Here is a 17835-nt window from a genome sequence, read left to right on the forward strand (position 1 = left end):
GAGAATTACTTTTCCAAACACCTGCAATGTGATCTGTGCTTACAAACATGTTTACTTTCAACCGTTGGCTTCATCTTGATTGTTTGAGAGTTTAGAATATTTTTAATATGAAATATTTTGGAAATACTGAAGAATAGAAAGAATAAACAAACAGTTGTGTTCTCACTAGTGAGATGCAGCAAATGTTAATGTTTTGCTTTGTTTGATTCAGATATTTTTATTATTTTTAAGAAAAAAGCATTAAAATGGCAGGTGAAGATTTTCAGATTCCAGTTTCCTTCTTCGCTTTTCAGATACAAGCCTAAGATTTGTATGTTACACTGACCATTTACTTTTCAATAGTTGTTTATCTATATCTATATATGTGCATATGTTTATATAGGTATGTATATTTATATATATGCAATCTAAATAAAGTGGAGATACCAGATATCTTTGGTATATTGTAGAAGGACACATACAAATATTTAGGAAGTCGGGAATTTGGAGTGAATTTATCATGTGTGTCCCATTCACCAACCCAGGAAGTCTAGTCCAAGGGAGTGTTTAAAAAATACTACATTTACCAATGCATTGAGAAATATACTATTTGCCTGCCAATACAGGAGATGCAGGAGGCACAGGTTTGATTCCTGGGTCAGGAAGATCACCTCGAGGAGGAAATAGCAACCCACTCCAGTGTTCTTACCTGGAAAATCCTGTGGACAGAGGAGCCTGGCGGGCTATAGTCCATGGGGTTGCAAAGAGTCCTCCAACACAACCAAGCAACTAAACATCAACAACAACCAAGGAAAGGACAGACCTCCTAAAAAGCTCAGGGTGCTTCAAGCCAGTGTTGATGTTGAGAGATGCTCCCTTTGAATTGGGCTCTCTGATTCACAGATTAAGCAACAGCAGGAGCTGATGAAACACATGGACAGCAAGATTCAAGCAGTAATCAAAAGAGTTTAATCCACAGAAATCTTTGTGAGTGGCTCATTGACTATAGTATTCTTAGAACAAATATATTTGAACAATGGATAATATAAGAAAGACATTTTTAATTTTTAACTCTTGTGAACAGAGTCTTGACTTTGACATCACAGAGAGTCACAACTTGTCACCCAATTTCTAAACTTGAGCCAGTTTGTAAACATGGCCTATGAATGAAAGGAGAACCATATTCCCTTAAGGATCTCCCTTGCCACACCACCATGAGAAGGTCATGTAAATCTTCTTCCTTTAGTTTCCTACAACAACCTGCTGTCATTTACTGTTATGACTGTGCTGTGGGGAAAGAGGAATACTCTTCAGACATTATTGAAATGGCTCAGAACTAACAATAATTCTGGAAGTGTGGCCCTACTCAGAGGAAGGACTTAAGGAAGTCAATGACCTACATTAAATGGAGCTGAGAAGCCAGAAAGTCTTTTTTAATACAGAGAAAGAATGCAAAAATTAGACCCCATGGGTGTGAACTCCTCTGTGCTTACCTATGCAGTTTCTGAATATAAATCATGCTTCAACAACAGAAAATATATCCACCTCAGCTGTTTGATCTATGGAGTAAGGACTATAAAGCAGGAAGGATCAAATGAAAGTGATTGGAATAGCTCCCCCCCCTTCAAAAATCACCAGGAATATGTCAGAAACAGGTGCCAGTAACAAATTTGAAAAGTAAGTGGTGGAGATTTCTGCCCAATCCATTTAATTCACCTACACGGTTTATGCCAAAGACACATGGATCTTGTAGACTTGAATGGACTCATAAAAATAATCAGGTAGTGTTGCCTCTTGTACTGTTGGTCAAGATGTGATTAATAGCATGCCACTATAAAAAGTACCAAATGCTTTTTCTCTAGACCAATTAGTAAAGACCAGAGAAGGAATTTGCTTTTATGTGGCAGGACAATACTATTAATTCCATTTATTAATCCAGGGCTTTCAAGATTTTGTCTCCTCTGTGGTAATCAAGTTGCAGGGAGCGTGATCATCTGATTATCCCACCAAACATTATGGATGCTATTTTGGTGATATCAGTCTAACTGACCCTGGGATTCAATATGTGGGAATAACAATACATGAAACTAAATTCCTGCAAGTTGTCCTTCACCTTGACAAATATGACACCATTTTCTCAGCAAGCAGTCCTCCTTTATTTTTTAACTTTAACAAATTTTGGGGGATATAGTTGCCTTACAATTTGTTAGTTTCTGCTGTACACAGAAGTGAATCAGCCATATGTATACATAAACCCCCTCCTTCTTGGATCTCCCTCCCACCCTTCCCTATCTCACCCCTCTAGGTCACCACAGAGCAATGAGCTGAGCTCCCTGCAATATGCAAGAGGTTTCTACTAGCTATCTGTTTTATGCATGGTGTGTATATATCTCAGTCCCAATCTCCCAATTTATCCCGTATCCCTTTCCTTCCCAGTACCCACACAATCATCTCTATGTCTGCTTCTCTATTCCTACCCTGCAAACAGGTTCATCTGCACCATGTTTTTAGATTCCACATATATGAGTTAATGTATAATATTTGTTTTTCTTTTTCTGACTTGCTTCACACCATACGATAGATTCTAGTCTCTACAGATTCTTTATTTTGTCCTTTTACCTGATTTTTTTAAAAAATGTTTCTCCTCAAAAATCTCCCTTAAGTATCCTCTCTTTCATGACATGCTCAGTTTTTTCTTAATTTTCATACCATTTCCTCTCTGTGTCTTTCACTAGTTGTACCTCTCCAACACACACACACACAATTATCACTCAGTCCTTGTCATCGTTCATCATCTCTTCACAGGGAATGTGTTTTTGTGTCGGAACTCATGAGGAAAGAGGACTCCAGTCTAGAAATTTTGAGTAGAAAGAGATTTAATACAGGGAATTAGAAGCATGCCCAACTTAAGGGCTGAAGGAAGCAAAAGTAAGTCCAGAAGGTGCCCAGAAGTCTAGAAATGATTGCTCAAATACCATGGGGCCCTCAGTGAGAAGTCAGACCACAGCTGCCTCAGGAACAAATGAAGACTGGGCCTTCTGAAACATCATAACAATGGCTCTTATTGGAATAAGTTACCCTGAAGCCACATAAGAAGGAAATGTTGAGGAATGAGCACCATATTTCTTTCCTATGAAAGATAGGAGAAGGAAGAGACAGAGGCACTGCTGAGTTAACAGAAGACAATTCAATTGTTTTCAAGGCTCTAAACTCATCACTATTAAACATCTTCTCCTTTAAGAGCCTGACTTGGCCATGACAATCTCAAACTTGAATCAAAAACAAAATCTTTACAACAGTTCTGCTTTTTCTTTTCCTCTTCTGTATCTGGGACTCTATTGTCCTAAATTTTGACTATCAGGAAGTCAAAATTTGTTTGTTCTTCACAATTTGTGCCTTTCATGATTTTCTACTTTCCATAATTGGCTTTTCTTTTCTGAACCATGTTGCAAACATAATACTTCAACTTGTCATTACCCAGTTTCTCTTGTCCTACACTCAGGTCTCCTCGCCTTCAGAGTACTTTTCTTTCAGACTACCCTGCACATTACACAAATGTAAATTTCCAAAATAGGGCTCTGCTGATAAAAATACATGTGGGGTTCTCCAATGCCCTCAGAAACCTCAGAATTAAGTCCAAAATTCATACAAGGCCCTCCATTATCTGACCCAACCTACTTCTGTGTTTCCATCTTCTCTAATCATTAAGGGCTTCTCTCTGCAGTAGACACACATGATGCTGACACCCATGTCTTTGATTTTCATAATGACCCTAACCTGAAATATCCTTCTCATTAAAACTTGCTTCACCACAAGTACAATTTTTCCATGATGCTCAAAACTTCAGCCTACTTTGATGTCTTGCTATTTCTGAAATCCTATATCTGTACCACACACATTGCATCTAGCCTTACACTCTTTTTCAGGGTTTTTAATCCAATTCACAGATTAATGAGTACCTTCAGTTTCCAGAAACTACCAGGCACCAGTTAACAAGTCCATGTCCATTTGCCTGATCTCTCAATTAAACTGTGAGTTCCTTGAGGCAGGGATTATAACATATATATTTTTTCTGATCTTCATAGTGTCCAGCCCAACTTATTCTACATAGCAGATGTTCAATGGGTCTCACTAAATTGAACTGAATTGGTCTCAAACTTGGCAAGAGAAAAATAAGAAGATGAATTCCAAAGAAAATGAGGAAAGATTAGAAGGGAATTAGGAACCATCATTAGACATCTGATTGTCAGATTGATTCATATTGAACCTCAGCAGAATAATAGCACATTATACCTTCATCACAGCAATTTTCGTCTCCAGTTTTGTCAGAGGACAGGTTTCCAGAGGGAAATAGATTTTTAAGCTATGCATGTATGAAGAACACAACACAAGCGCAGTTAAATTCTCACACACTTCATCCATAATATATAAAAGGTAATAGCCCAAGGCTTAATTTTTAATTCTATGCATCTATTGTTTCTCCCGTTTATCTGTTCGAGTTACCAGACCCTGCCCTTTGACAAGCATTTAAACAATGGATTCTATAACAGGGGGAAATTTTCTCCTGCCTCAGTAAGAGGGAGATGCTGTCTGTATTTCTTCACTAGATCAATCAAAGACCATTATTTATAGGCCTATGTTGTTAAACCTTCTTTTAAGAGTAAGGAAAAGAATACAATCTGAGAGCATGGTAGAGATATTCTGTGTTGGAGCAGAATGAAATCCCTGAGGAGTGGAAGAGAGGCTACATCTGATTGCCTAGCTTGTTGCTGAATCATTGCAAGGTCCCAACCTATCAGGCTTAATAGCTGGCTCAGCATTTGATTTGTTCAGTTCTGTTGAGGCAAAATTATCTTAAAGTAAAGCAGGAGAGGGACTTCCTTTGCGATTGAGTGGTTAAAAGGTAACTTCCAATGCAGGGGGTGTGGGTTCAATACCTGATCAGGGAGCTAAAATCCCACATGCCCTACAACCAAAAGAACCAGGACATAAAACAGAAGCAATATTGTAACAAATTCAAAAAAGAACTTTTAAAATCATCCACGTCAAAAAAATCTAAAAAAAAAAAACAATTAAAGCAGGAGAAATTATGCTAAGTTCTAATAAATGGTTAATGACTAGACACTAGGGTTCATAAATTGCTCAAGTGGCTAATGAAGAAAATGTCAGTGATGCTCAGGGCATGACTGAAAACATATAGTTCAAGTAGGAACAAGTTAGGAAATGAACCACAGTCCAAACAGGCAAGTAGGGACCTAGCCTATAGGAACTGGGGTTCAAGCACTGTCAGAGCTTGAGATATCTCTTAAATTTCCTAGCATCCCCATGACAGTTTCCTCATGCCCATGTTTTTTCCCTCCATGTCCTCTGCATAGCAACCACTGATCTGCTTTTGTCACTATAGATTAATTTGCATTTTCTAGAGTTTTGTATAAACTGAATCACATAGTATGCACTATATTTATAGTTTGGCCTCTTTCATTCCCCTTAATTCTTGTGATTTTTACTAATGCTTTGAATATCCATAGACACACAAAGGGAAAAGGAATATGTTTTGGTACCATATCTAAGAAATTACCTGATCTGAGGTTACAAATCTTTTCCTGTTTTCACAAAAGTATTGTTTTTCAGTTGTATATTTATGTTTGTGACCAGTTTTCAATTACTTTTGTTTATGGTCTGAGGCATGGAACAAAGTTGGAGGGGGAAGTTTTATTTGTTTTTGTGTATGGATACCTAATTTTTCCAGTGCTGTTTGTTGAAAGTAAAGATTATCCTTTTACTACTAAATTGTCTTTGCCACTGAATTGTCTTTGCACTTATGCTCGAAATCAGTTGTTCTTATATATGTAGGGTTTATTGCTGGACTTTTTATTCTGTTTCATGACTCTATTTGTCTATTTTGATATCAGTACCACATAGTCTTGATAACATTATAATATTCTTCAAAATTCCGTAGTATTTATCCTTAAAATTTGTTCTTCTGGTACAAATTTTTAAAAATATTTTAGTTCTTTTGCATTTTCATGTGAATTTGAGAATTGGCTTGTCAATTTCTACAAGAACACTTTCTGGGATACTGATGGAAATTATATTGAATCAAAAGATCAACTGAGGACAAATTATTATGTTAACAATAATAATCATTCTGATTCAGGAACAGTATGATATTATAAAGTAATTAGCTTCAAAAATAAATATATAAATAAAGCCAGACTAGAAACAAGCAAAAAAAAAATCAAACTTGGAAATTTTTTCTAACATTTATTCCAGTCCTTCTTTTGTCCCTTTCCTTTGAGGACACCAGGAACATATATGTTAGGCCATTTGAACTTGTCACAGTTCAGAGATGCACTTTTCAATGTTTCTGGTTTTTTTCTATCACTGGTTTCTTTTTGGCATAATTTATATTGCTATGTCCTGAAATGTATTAGTCTCTTCTTTCTCAGTGACTAGTGTTCTGTTAGTTCTATCCAGCCTATCTTTCACGTCACACTTTATAGTTTTCATCTCTAAAAATTTCTTTATTAAAAATATCTTCCCATCTCTCTCCTCATTACCCAGTCCTCCAAACTCGTACTGCCCTAGTCTCCCTGTATTCTGAGCTCCATTTCTTCTCATTGTAAGTTCTCTAGGCTCTACTTAGATTCTCCATCCTCTTGCCACATCCTGGAAGCTCTCTCAAGGCAATGAGCTGGGAAAACCATAGGACTCACCTCTTTTGTTACCAGCCTCATAGATCACTATCCTTTCTTGCCTGATGTTCAGTGTTTTAAAATTCATGTTTCAAATATTTTGTTATTGTTGTTTATTTCAGGCAGGAGGGTGAATTTGGTTCCTGTTATTCCATCTTGGCTGGAAACAGAAATCCTACTTTACATTTTCAATGTTGATAGCAATAGACTAAAGAATTTCTTTTCTTATACAAAGACAGTATGTACACCTTCCACACATTTAAACAAACATAATGTTTTAATTAAATATATTTAAAGGACTTTAACTTGTCCTTTCAATAATATCTATCAAAAATGAATGTGTCACATGGAAGCAACCTAGATGCCCATCAGCAGACGAATGGATAAGGAAGCTGTGGTACATATACACCATGGAATGTTACTCAGCTGTTAAAAAGAATTCATTTGAATCAGTTCTAATGAGATGGATGAAACTGGAGCCCATTATACAGAGTGAAGTAAGCCAGAAAGATAAAGAACAGTACAGCATACTAACACATATATATGGAATTTAGAAAGATGGTAATGATAACCCTGTATGCAAAACAGAAAAAGAGACACAGAAGTACAGAACAGACTTTTGAACTCTGTGGGAGAAGGTGAGGGTGGGATGTTTCGAAAGAACAGCATGTATATTATCTATGGTGAAACAGATCACCAGCCCAGGTGGGATGCATGAGACAAGTGCTTGGGCCTGGTGCACTGGGAAGACCCAGAGGAATCGGGTGGAGAGGGAGGTGGGAGGGGGGATCGGGATGGGGAATACATGTAACTCCATGGCTGATTCATGTCAATGTATGACAAAACCCACTGAAATGTTGTGAAGTAATTAGCCTCCAACTAATAAAAAAAGAAAAAAAAAAAAAAAAAGAATGTGTCACACACATACAAAACAAATGAATATAACTTTTTGAATATACACACAAAATCAGGAAGAAGTACAAGTTAGTAAAATTGAGCAAGATATTAAATTGACAATATGCCATGATCAATAAATTAAAAATAATTTAGGAAATTTGTTACCACAGTGTGCTCAGTTGCTATCATATCAAACTCTTTGGAATCCCATGGACTGTAGCCCACAAGCCTCCTCTGTCCATGGAATTTTTCAGGCAAAAATACTGCAAAGGGTTCCCATTTTCTACTCCAGAGGATCTTCCTGACCCAGAGATCGAACCAGGGATGAAACCTTACATCTTCTACATTGGCAGGTAGATTCTTTACCACTGAGTCACCTGGAAAGCCCCCATTCTACAGTTGATCTTAGTCAAAACAGCAGGAAGCCATAGCCCTCTTATAAAGCAGTTATGAGCATGTACCCTGAGTTTTAAAAAGTCTGTTAAAATCCCAACCCTATCATTTACTGGCCATATAATTCTGGGCATGTTTCTTAACATCACTGATCCATACTTACCTTAGCTTTATAAAACTGACCTCATTGGGATTACGAGAAGAATAAATCAAACACTCTGATGTACTCAGCAAAAAATTTTGGATTACCACATTTTTTTTTTTAAGTTGCTTTCTGGAATTTACATGGAAATTGCAACATCAGTAGTGATCTGCTCCAACCTCCAGCTCTCCAGAGATTTCTTCAAGGAGGTGCACTCAGCTTTCACGCTGTACACTCCCAGTTAAATAAATGTAGATTTAAAAGTTAAAGGATTGCGAGTTAGGGATAAAAGCATTTTATAAATCTAAGACACTATTATATGATTAGACCACAAATACAATTTGATAGTTCACTCAGACATTAGTAAGACTTGGCTAAGCTCTAAACACATTCTGCAGATCCAATCTACATCCATTTATAGCTAAATAAGTACTTAGCCTTTGATAACCCAGTGTCCCATCTCACTCAAGAATAGACAACGTCCTTTAGAGCAGTTTCTCCTTCTTGGAATCATTTTGGACAATAGCTTTTGATTCATTTAACCAACTCACAGTTCATGCATATATTAATTCACATACATAGTGATTTATAGCATATATAAGAAACAATATCTAGGCTTATGCAAAAGGCTGAGTGGGATACAAAATGGCATAATAATTTCCCTCAAAGTGAGATCAGATATATAAAGAAAAAATACTAATACTATCAATGAAAAATAATATTATAAAATGGAAAATGCAAGAAGCAGAGTAGCAACAAATAAATACTGAGCTCAGAGAAGGAAGGATGGCTAAGGGGTGGAGTGGTCAGGGAAAGCTTCAGAGGGGGAGTGGCTGCTGCTCTGGGACCTGAAGGTTGAGTGAAGGTGAACTATGGCCATGATGGGCGTCAGGGAAGCACCATAATGTGCAAAGGATGTGTGGGATGGCGGAGGCAACGAGGGATCCGTGGTTGGCCCATCTGGTGGTATACAGGGACAAGTGGGAAAGTTTTAGGGGATAGATTTGGAAAAAGAAGTTTAAGTGGAAGATTTTATTCTGCAGACACTGAGGCATGCAGCAGAGATGGCTAATGGACTCAAACACCCACTTGCCTCTCTTTCTGTGGTCATCGAGCTTCCTGGCTTAACTGGATACATGGGTCTCCAGAACAAAGACTGTTTCCCACTCACCCCTCGAGCCATGATATGTGAATGAAAGCGCTGTGGGCTTCTGCGCACGTCTTCAAAGGAAAGAGGCAAGCCTCCTCCCCTTTCACTTTTCACTTTCCCCAGCCTGCCACCTGAATTGTGGAAGTCGAGCGTGTCATTTGGGACCAGGTGAACCAGGGGAGCACCACGGCATAGCACAGCAGCAGCAGAGGCGTCTGACACTCTGACATCCTCAGGCAGCAAGGCTCGGGCTACTCACACACATATGTTTTATGAAATATAAAGTCACTTCTACTTTGTGTAAGCCACTGTATGTTACACATATAGTGTGTGCTGAGCTGTTGCTTCCCTGTAGTCCTCACTTAGCCAGGCAAGACCTGGGCTGGCCAGTCACCTCTGAGGCTTGTTGACCCAGTGTGCTATAGAAATGACTTACACAGTAATGAATTGGGAATCTCTGTCTTAGTTTCAACAGGGAATCCCTGGAAGTGTGTAAGGAAGTGACATGCTAAAATTGTGTTTTACAAGAATTAATTTGAGCAACATACCAGTGTTACCTGGAGCTAAAATTGGGGATTGGAAGAATTTATAGCAAAGGGGCATGATAAAACTCTTTGAGATGATGAAATGTTCTATATCGTGATTGTGGTTTTGATGATGAGTGTGTGTGTACATGAGTATGTATAATATATATATATGTATGTTTCTCAAAACTAATACTTGTGTGTGTGTGTGTGTGTGTGTGTGTTGTGCTTAGTCGCTCAGTCATGTCTGACTCTTTGCAACGCCATGGACTGCAGCACGCCAGGCCTCTGTCCCTCACCATCTCCCGACGTTTGCCCAAGTTCATGTTCATTGCATCAGTGATGCCGTCTAGCCGTCTCATCCTCTGACACCCTCTTCTCCTTCTGCCTTCAATCTTTCCCAGCATCAGGGACTTTTCCAATGAGTCAACTGTTCACATTAGATAACCAAAATACTGGAGTTTCAGCTTCAGCATCAGTCCTTCCAAAGAGTATTCAGGGTTGATTTCCCTTAAAATTGACTGGTTTGATCTCGTCCTTGAGGAGATATATATATATATACCCTCAGTAAAACTGATTAAAGAAATTAAGTTGGCTGTGTGTGCAAAACACATCAGTGGGAGGAAACAAGGGGTGGGGAGAACAATTTATGACTTCAAACAAAGCTTTAGATCATTTGAACTTGTTCTGGGAATATAGTGGGAAGAAGGAAATTATTAGACAAAAAAGTCGTTTTGAGGGAAGAAGTAACAGAATGTGGAGACAAATTGGTCCTGGAGATACTGATTCACATGTGAGAGGATCTGACTTTTCTATGGGAGGCATGAGCTGAGCTTCCCCACAGGCTGGTGAAGATGCCACGTCACAAAACTGAGAGGGAGGAAGATGGAGGGCCACACGTACTACTTAAATATATTTTCCAGTCTCTCCTAGTCCTTTTTCATGTGTAAAATGAGGTTAATGATGCTATAGATTGTGAAGAAGTTGTGAACAGCAGAGAGAAAAAAAATGTGGAAAACGTGTAGCACCTTCTGGCCTCGCAAGCGGTAGGCACCCATGAGTGCATGAGACTAAGAATGGCTGCAATAATCACATATTATAATAGAAAATAAATGAGCTTCCAAGATGATATTGAAGACTGTCCATATGTGTTTCTAGGAGGTGGGTGGACGCTGTCAGTGTTTGTGCACATGAGGAAATAAGACCTCAGCTATTAGGAGAGACAAAGTCACTGGTAAATCATGGAAAGATAGGAAGTGGGGTCAGGTAAGGCAACATGGCAGTGGGCAGTATTGTTTCAAAAGGAGGCGGCTCCATTTGCTACAGAAGATTCAGTGGTGTGTTCATTTCTCTTTTCTTTACCTCCCTTGTCTCACAGGCAGGTGTGGGAGTTGAAACAAAAAGATCTTGTAGCCTGCTGCTTAAGATTCCCCTCATATAAGATTTGGTTCTCAGCCCATTTTCTGTCAGGCTTCCTGAGATAGGAAAGCAGTGCATAAAAATTCTCAGGCTTGAAGTGAACTCTCCTGAGCTCCAGACGGGAATTTGCAGCTGCCTGTAGACACCTCCATCTGCATGTCCTGCAGGCATGTCCAACCCAGCATGTCCCAAACCAAATTAATTACCTTCCCACACACTGGTTCCCCCCTCCAGCGTTCTGTCTAAGTTAATGCCATAGCCAATTTCCCAGGTACAAAATCTAGACATTTCAGTTCTCTCACTTCTCATCTCATACCCCGTAAGATCAATCTGCTGTCAATCTTTGTGGATTCACCCTTTTGTCATTTGTGCTCTGCGCTGCGTTTTCTGACTTCCATTGCCCTAGTGAGGTTTCTGCTGTCTCCTGCAGTACGACACCAGCAATCAGCCTGGCCCTCTCCAGAGGCTTCATGTCCAACTCTTTGCGGCCCCATGGACTGTAGCCTGCCGGGCTCCTCTGTCCATGGAAGTTTCCAGACAAGAATACTGGAGTGGGTTGCCATTTCCTATTCCAGGGGATTTTCCTGACCCAGGGATCAAAATTGCAACTATTGTGTCTCTTGCCTTGGCAGGCAGATTCTTTACCGCTGCTCCATCTGGTGGCAGATGAGTTCTTTACCACTTAGTGTCACCTGGGAAGCCCTTCAAGAGCCTATAGGGTCCTGCAACTCCAAAGCACTCCTTAACGGACACCAACGAAATGATGGCCCACCCCACAGATCTGCGTAATGGATGTACCTGTGCCCCTGTCCCCAGCTTCTCAAGTGGCTAATCCAGTTAAATTCCCCAAGCACAAATCACTTCTCTTTCTGAAAATACTTCAGTAACTCACCACTGAGTTCACAGAACGAAGTCCCCAAACCCAAATTTCTCCCATTTCCTTTTCCTATGGACTTCCCTCGTAGCTCAGTTGGTATAGAATCTGCCTGTAGTGCAGGAGACCTGGGTTCGATTCAGGATTGGGAAGATCCCCTGGAGAAGGAAGTGGCAACCATTCCAGTATTCTTGCCTGGGAAATCCCATGGACAGAGGCGCCTGGCGGGCTACAGTCCATGGGGTCGCAAGAATTGGACACAGCTTAGGAACTAAACCACCACCACCTTTCCCATGGTATCTCTTCAAGCTTTCTATGCTCCATCTATGTACCTTGAATGGCAGGCCCTGTCCTTCAAACAATGTAACTATTTTCTCCCCACACTTTCAACACCATTTCCACTTCTTAGAAATTTTTATGACCTGAACATCTTTTCTTATCTTTTGTATTGGAGTATAGCTAATTAACAATGTTGTGATAGTTTCGGGGGCACAGCAAAGGGTTTCAGCCATGCATATACATGTATCCACTCTCCCCCAAACTCACCTCTCATCCAGGCTGTCACAAACATTGAACAGAGTTCCGTATGCTATATAGTAGGTCCTTGTTTGTTATCTGTTTTAAATATAGCAGTGTGTACATGTTGATTTCAATCTTCCCAACCATCCCTTTATCCCACCCTTCCCCCTGCTCCATAGTTATCATAATTTTGCTCTCTAAGTCTGTGAGTCCAAATAATGTAATTTTTTAAGCTCAGAGTTAGTGGCTCCAGGAATATTCTGCTTGAGCTAGCTAAGCTCCCCTCTTCCTTCCTGACTCAGGTTGAAAGCTACCTTCGTGATCTCATATTCTTAAGCAGGGCCCCATTAGCTGAATATTCTTGTATTACTCTCATTGGTGGCTAGTACAACCAGATTTTACAATGTAAGAGGACAGATACCATCTTTTATTGTCATCTCTGAATCTCCAGGGCATTTTGAATTGACTATTCACTAGTCTGAAAACAATCTTCTTAATTTCTTACTATAAGAAATACTGATTATTATTATTATTTTTTTTTTTTACAAAATAAAGCTTTTAAAAATACCAAAGAAACAGCTATTTGTCTTCGGTGCGCCCAAACAGTGAATGCCCTCAGCTCCACTGTATTAAATACACTTTTTAAAGTCCCTTGCAGTTTTATTATTCCAGGTGCTACCATAAGAAGCCTTTGTGGTCTACTGCTATAAATGTCATTTGGTCCCATTAAGCAGTGTATAAGTGCATGAAGTGATTGTCTAAATTTATGTCGAGGATTCTTGAGAATATTAAGTCAGGTAATACATCAAAAATTTAGAAATTAACTATTTGTAATTTTTTTTTTTTTTACCGAGCTCAACATAATGTATGCTTGTTCTGTGACTGTAAGATATGTCAAAAGGGAAGTAGCTAAATTAGACTATTATCCAAATAATTCAAATAATACTCATAGCTGTCTTAATTACTTGGCATTTTAGGTGACATGATAGGAAGTCGAGGTGTTAAAGAAATTAGAAAAAGGGATACTTGCGTTTTGGGGTTTTTTTAATTTTTTTTGACCACACTATGCAGTATGTGGGCTTCCCAGGTGGCGCTAGTGGTAAAGAACCTGCCAGCTAAAAGACGTAAGAGATGAAGGTTCAATCCCTGTGTTGGTAAGAACCCCTGGAGGAGGACGTGGCAACCCACTCGTATTCTTGCTTGAAGAATGCCATGGACAGAGGAGCCTGGTGGGCTTCAGTCCATGGGATTGCAGAGTCAGACACAACTGAAGTGACTTAGCACATGTGAAGTATGTGTCGTCTTAGTTCCCTGACCCATAGTTCAAACCCATGCCTCCTGCAGCAGAAGTGTGGAGTCTTAACCACTGTACCACCAGGGATCCTGGGGAGGCTTATGGTTCTGATTGAGCAAGTTATCTACTCAATTTTTATTTAAATTATGGTAAAGATGATACTTAGCAGTTGATTTCAAATATTGTATTCCTTAGGCTCATTTTCTTTAGAAAATTAAGAAACTGGGATATGAAAACAGTGAGAAGAAAAATTGACATAAATGGGCATATTTTGTACTATATCAGACAACTACATTATTTATCATTTAGCTCAAAAAGAAAAGTTGTAAAGTAAACGGGCATCTTTTTGTCATTTTTCAGTGAAGATACATATTCTTACAGAGTAGCTTTGGGTTTTGGAGATAGTTATTACTACTTTATTCAATCATGTTGTCTCAGATTTTCCCCCTTGCTAATAGTTTGTGAAAGTGATTATAAAGTATAAAAATTAGACACAGGCAAATTTTTACCCTCTAGAAAATATTTATTGACACATTTTAATTTCCTTTCTATTTTCTGAGAAATAAAAATACACAAAATACAGTAAAATGCACTTTTCCCATTTCAAATAAATATAGTTTACTCTTGTAAAAAATTTAATAATCTGTGTAATTCACCACAGTATCTTAATGAGTGAAATAAGGCAAAAAAAAAAAAAAACTCTAGCTAAATTGTCACTTACTTTAAGATTCTCTTGGTTTTTTGCTAGAGAAAAGGAAAACTATTCTCTGTAGAATTATAGTGAGACTTGGAGACTGCTGCTTCTGGTTTGGAGAAAGCAAAGATAAGTTCCTTTATAAAGTGTTTAGTGTCAAAATGAGTCTCAGTTTGGCAGAAGGATAACATCCAGGTTTTGCTGAATGAACTAAAGTTACATGTAAACTTTTTTTGTTAATACTTCTTAGAAACTAGACTGCATTCTGAATTATAATGATTCCTTTGTATCACATGAGTAATTTTTCAAAATTAGTGGTTAAGTATTTAAGTTAACAGTTATGTATGTAATATAAACCCAAGACAGAATTTTAAAGCTCTATTAACAGGAAAGGTTAAAATAATGGTACTATACAGTATGGATTTATCCTTTTCACAACTGTTATTCTTAACAAGAACTGAAATCTACTGAATTATACAGACTTAACACAGACTCATATACACATATATCCCTGATCAGTTTGAGACAATGCTATAGTTTGCTCTTGTAAGTAGTAAGAATATTTTTAGTAACCAGCAAAAATCACATTTAGGTAGTCACCAATCTTCAGAGTGTACTTATGTATAATCTATTTCTCCTCAAAAGAATATATCACCAAGTAATAAAAATCATTAGTACTGTCTAACTTCCTATGTTAGCAGTTATTTGGAACTTTATATACTAGTAAGCTTACGGAAATAAATCAAACTTTACTGGAGCTCCAACTCCACCTAGCATGTTTCGGCGCATTTACATGGATGCAGAAATGCTGGTCAAACTCTGCCAAAGCATAAACCTCAAAGCATAACTGTGTTCAGTAAAAATCTTGTACAGGCTATAAAGTGGGTATCACACCTGTCCTCAGCATTACAAAAGGCATCAATTACTGTCCATGTGGTGCTTTATAATATATGGAATTTTTCCCACTTCCTTTCAAAGAGTGGAACATTATGTGCTTGGGTATCCTTTAATGGCAACATTTTCATTTCTACACATTTCTGAAACAGTTAAGTGTGTGTTCAAAAAATTCACAAGTCCAGTGAAATAAATTTGTAGTTTCCTTCTTTGACAGTCTCTATAATTCCTCCATCTCAAAATGTGTGTTAAAGCTGTTCGCCATGGATGTGTGTTCAAAGATCCTCGACAGGCTTGGTTTCAGCAGCTCCACTGAGTGGCAAGGCAGGTGCTGAGTGGTGTCATTCTTCAGAGCCATCATTTGGTCTGTCCCAGGCTCCCGTCTGTCGTAGTAGAGAGCCCAGAGCAGAGTGATGGTGAGAATCATGGCCAGGATCTGTGTCACTCCAATGGAGATCCCCAGAAACCTCAGCACCTGCAGTTGTTTGGTTCCTCTCAAAAAGGAATACATTTTCTTCCCACAACCCTGTAAAAGAAATAATACGGTCAATATTCCTCTGACTGTGTTACAGAGGATCAAAATAGTGAAAAAAAAAATCATCCATCAGTGGAACCAAACAACTTGAATTACAAACTTTTAAGATAGTGACTCTCAATAGGGAAGCCCTGTGAGCAACTGGATGGGAGATAGAAGTGTGGATTCTTTTAAAATAAATTTTAATTATTAAAATAACTGCCTTCTTGTTTCCTTCCCCAGATTCTATAAATAACTCAACTAAATCAAGGAAACCAAGGCTACTGAATCAGCCTACTGTTAATTTGTGCATTATAGTGGAGGAGAGGAATACATAATACGTAACACTTAGATTTCCAAAGACACTTATGAATAACTATACCCTAATAAGTCATTACTCTTAAGAAATAAAAATCATGTAAAACTAGTCACAGACACATTTCAGTAACTACCTTTTCTGGCACACCATGTAATGCAAATTAAGAGCAAAACATTAGCAACCTTTTATCAACTTCACCAAAAGTGAAGTTAAAATATTTATAAGTAATACTATTGATACTTAACACTGCTTTAACAAAATAACTTCTCTAGTCATCTTACCTTGTTAATACACACACACACACACACACACACAGTGAGAAACCACAATAAATGACACAAAGACAGTCACCGACGTTCAAGTATTTTTCAAAGAGTTCTGCTCAGGTAATTCATCAGAACCCATTTGCACTTATGCTTATACATAATTCTAACAAACATCCTTGTATGACAACATATAGATCATGAACTGCAGAGCCAGAATTCTGAATTCAAATCCCTGCTCTGTTATTTATAAGCTTTGTGACTTTGGTCATGTTACTTAATCTGTGATTCAGTTTTCTTGTACGAAAACATGAATGATAATGGGGCCAGCCTGTTTGTGATCTTGGGAAAATTAAATGAATAAGCACAATTAAACACCTAGAATGTGATCTCATATATGGTAAGAGCTCAGTTGGGATCAGATTTATCTGGTATATCAGCCCACAGAAGATTAGAAAGCACAAATTAAAAGAGATGCAGGATCTATGAAGAGCAGGTATTAATAGACAAGCATGAGTACAACACTTTTTTAGAGAATAAAACACCAAAAGCATGGCATTGTGTTCCCACCGAGTACTGATGAAATAATCTTGCCCACCTGTAACAGTGACGGTGGAGGTCACTGTTTCTCAAGACAGTGAAGTAACTATCCAAAATGAATGTTTGCCACTGAGACTTTAGATCAAGTCTCTCCTTATGAAGCAAAGAAATCTTTAACATAGTTTGGAAAGAGGCACACCAAAAATACTTAATAAAGTTTAGCTTCAGACATTTGGAAGATTAGTTTATGTGAACATATCCTTTAGCATCATTGCTAAGTAATGCAGCACAGATCATCATATCCATCTCCAAAGAAATTGATATAAAATGGCTTTGCATGGTTTAGTTGATTCCTCAACTATGTTTTTAGCACTTAGTACAAAAATGGATCTTTAATGAATAAAGAACAATTAAAATAAATTCCACAATTAAAGGTAAACTACTCAAGAAATACATATGCTAATGATACAACCTTGTGAAATAAGTCAATTATTATTTGATTTTTACCTTTTCAGCAGTCTCTGGTGCTTAAATTTTACCAATATAGTTCTTCCCATTGACATGTAAAGATCTCCCATCCCTTTAGACTAACTCACTCTAAGCTGAATAACTATGCAGAAAAGGTAATATTTTTTTAATTTGTGATTAAAACAAAGCAGAAATTGACTGTGCTTCATACTCTGGCATCCAGTAAAGTCTGTTTCAATTTTATTTTAAACAACCAC

General features: G+C 38.1%; 1 protein-coding gene across 2 annotated transcripts in view; it reads right to left on the bottom strand.

Moving 5' to 3' along the window:
* Positions 1–14400: 14400 nt before the first annotated feature.
* TSPAN12 (tetraspanin 12) overlaps positions 14401–17835 on the bottom strand; it is a 67548-nt gene continuing 64113 nt past the window's right edge. Inside the window, exon 8 of one of the 2 annotated variants that reach the window (XM_061165682.1) lies at positions 14401–16000. In XM_061165682.1, coding sequence (XP_061021665.1) covers positions 15695–16000 — 306 coding nt within the window. In that variant the 3' untranslated portion in view covers positions 14401–15694. The remainder of the gene's footprint in view (positions 16001–17835) is intronic. The other variant, XM_061165681.1, reaches the window with a different exon arrangement.

The sequence above is a fragment of the Dama dama genome, chromosome 18, assembly GCF_033118175.1.
Source record: "Dama dama isolate Ldn47 chromosome 18, ASM3311817v1, whole genome shotgun sequence".
NCBI lineage: Eukaryota > Metazoa > Chordata > Mammalia > Artiodactyla > Cervidae > Dama > Dama dama.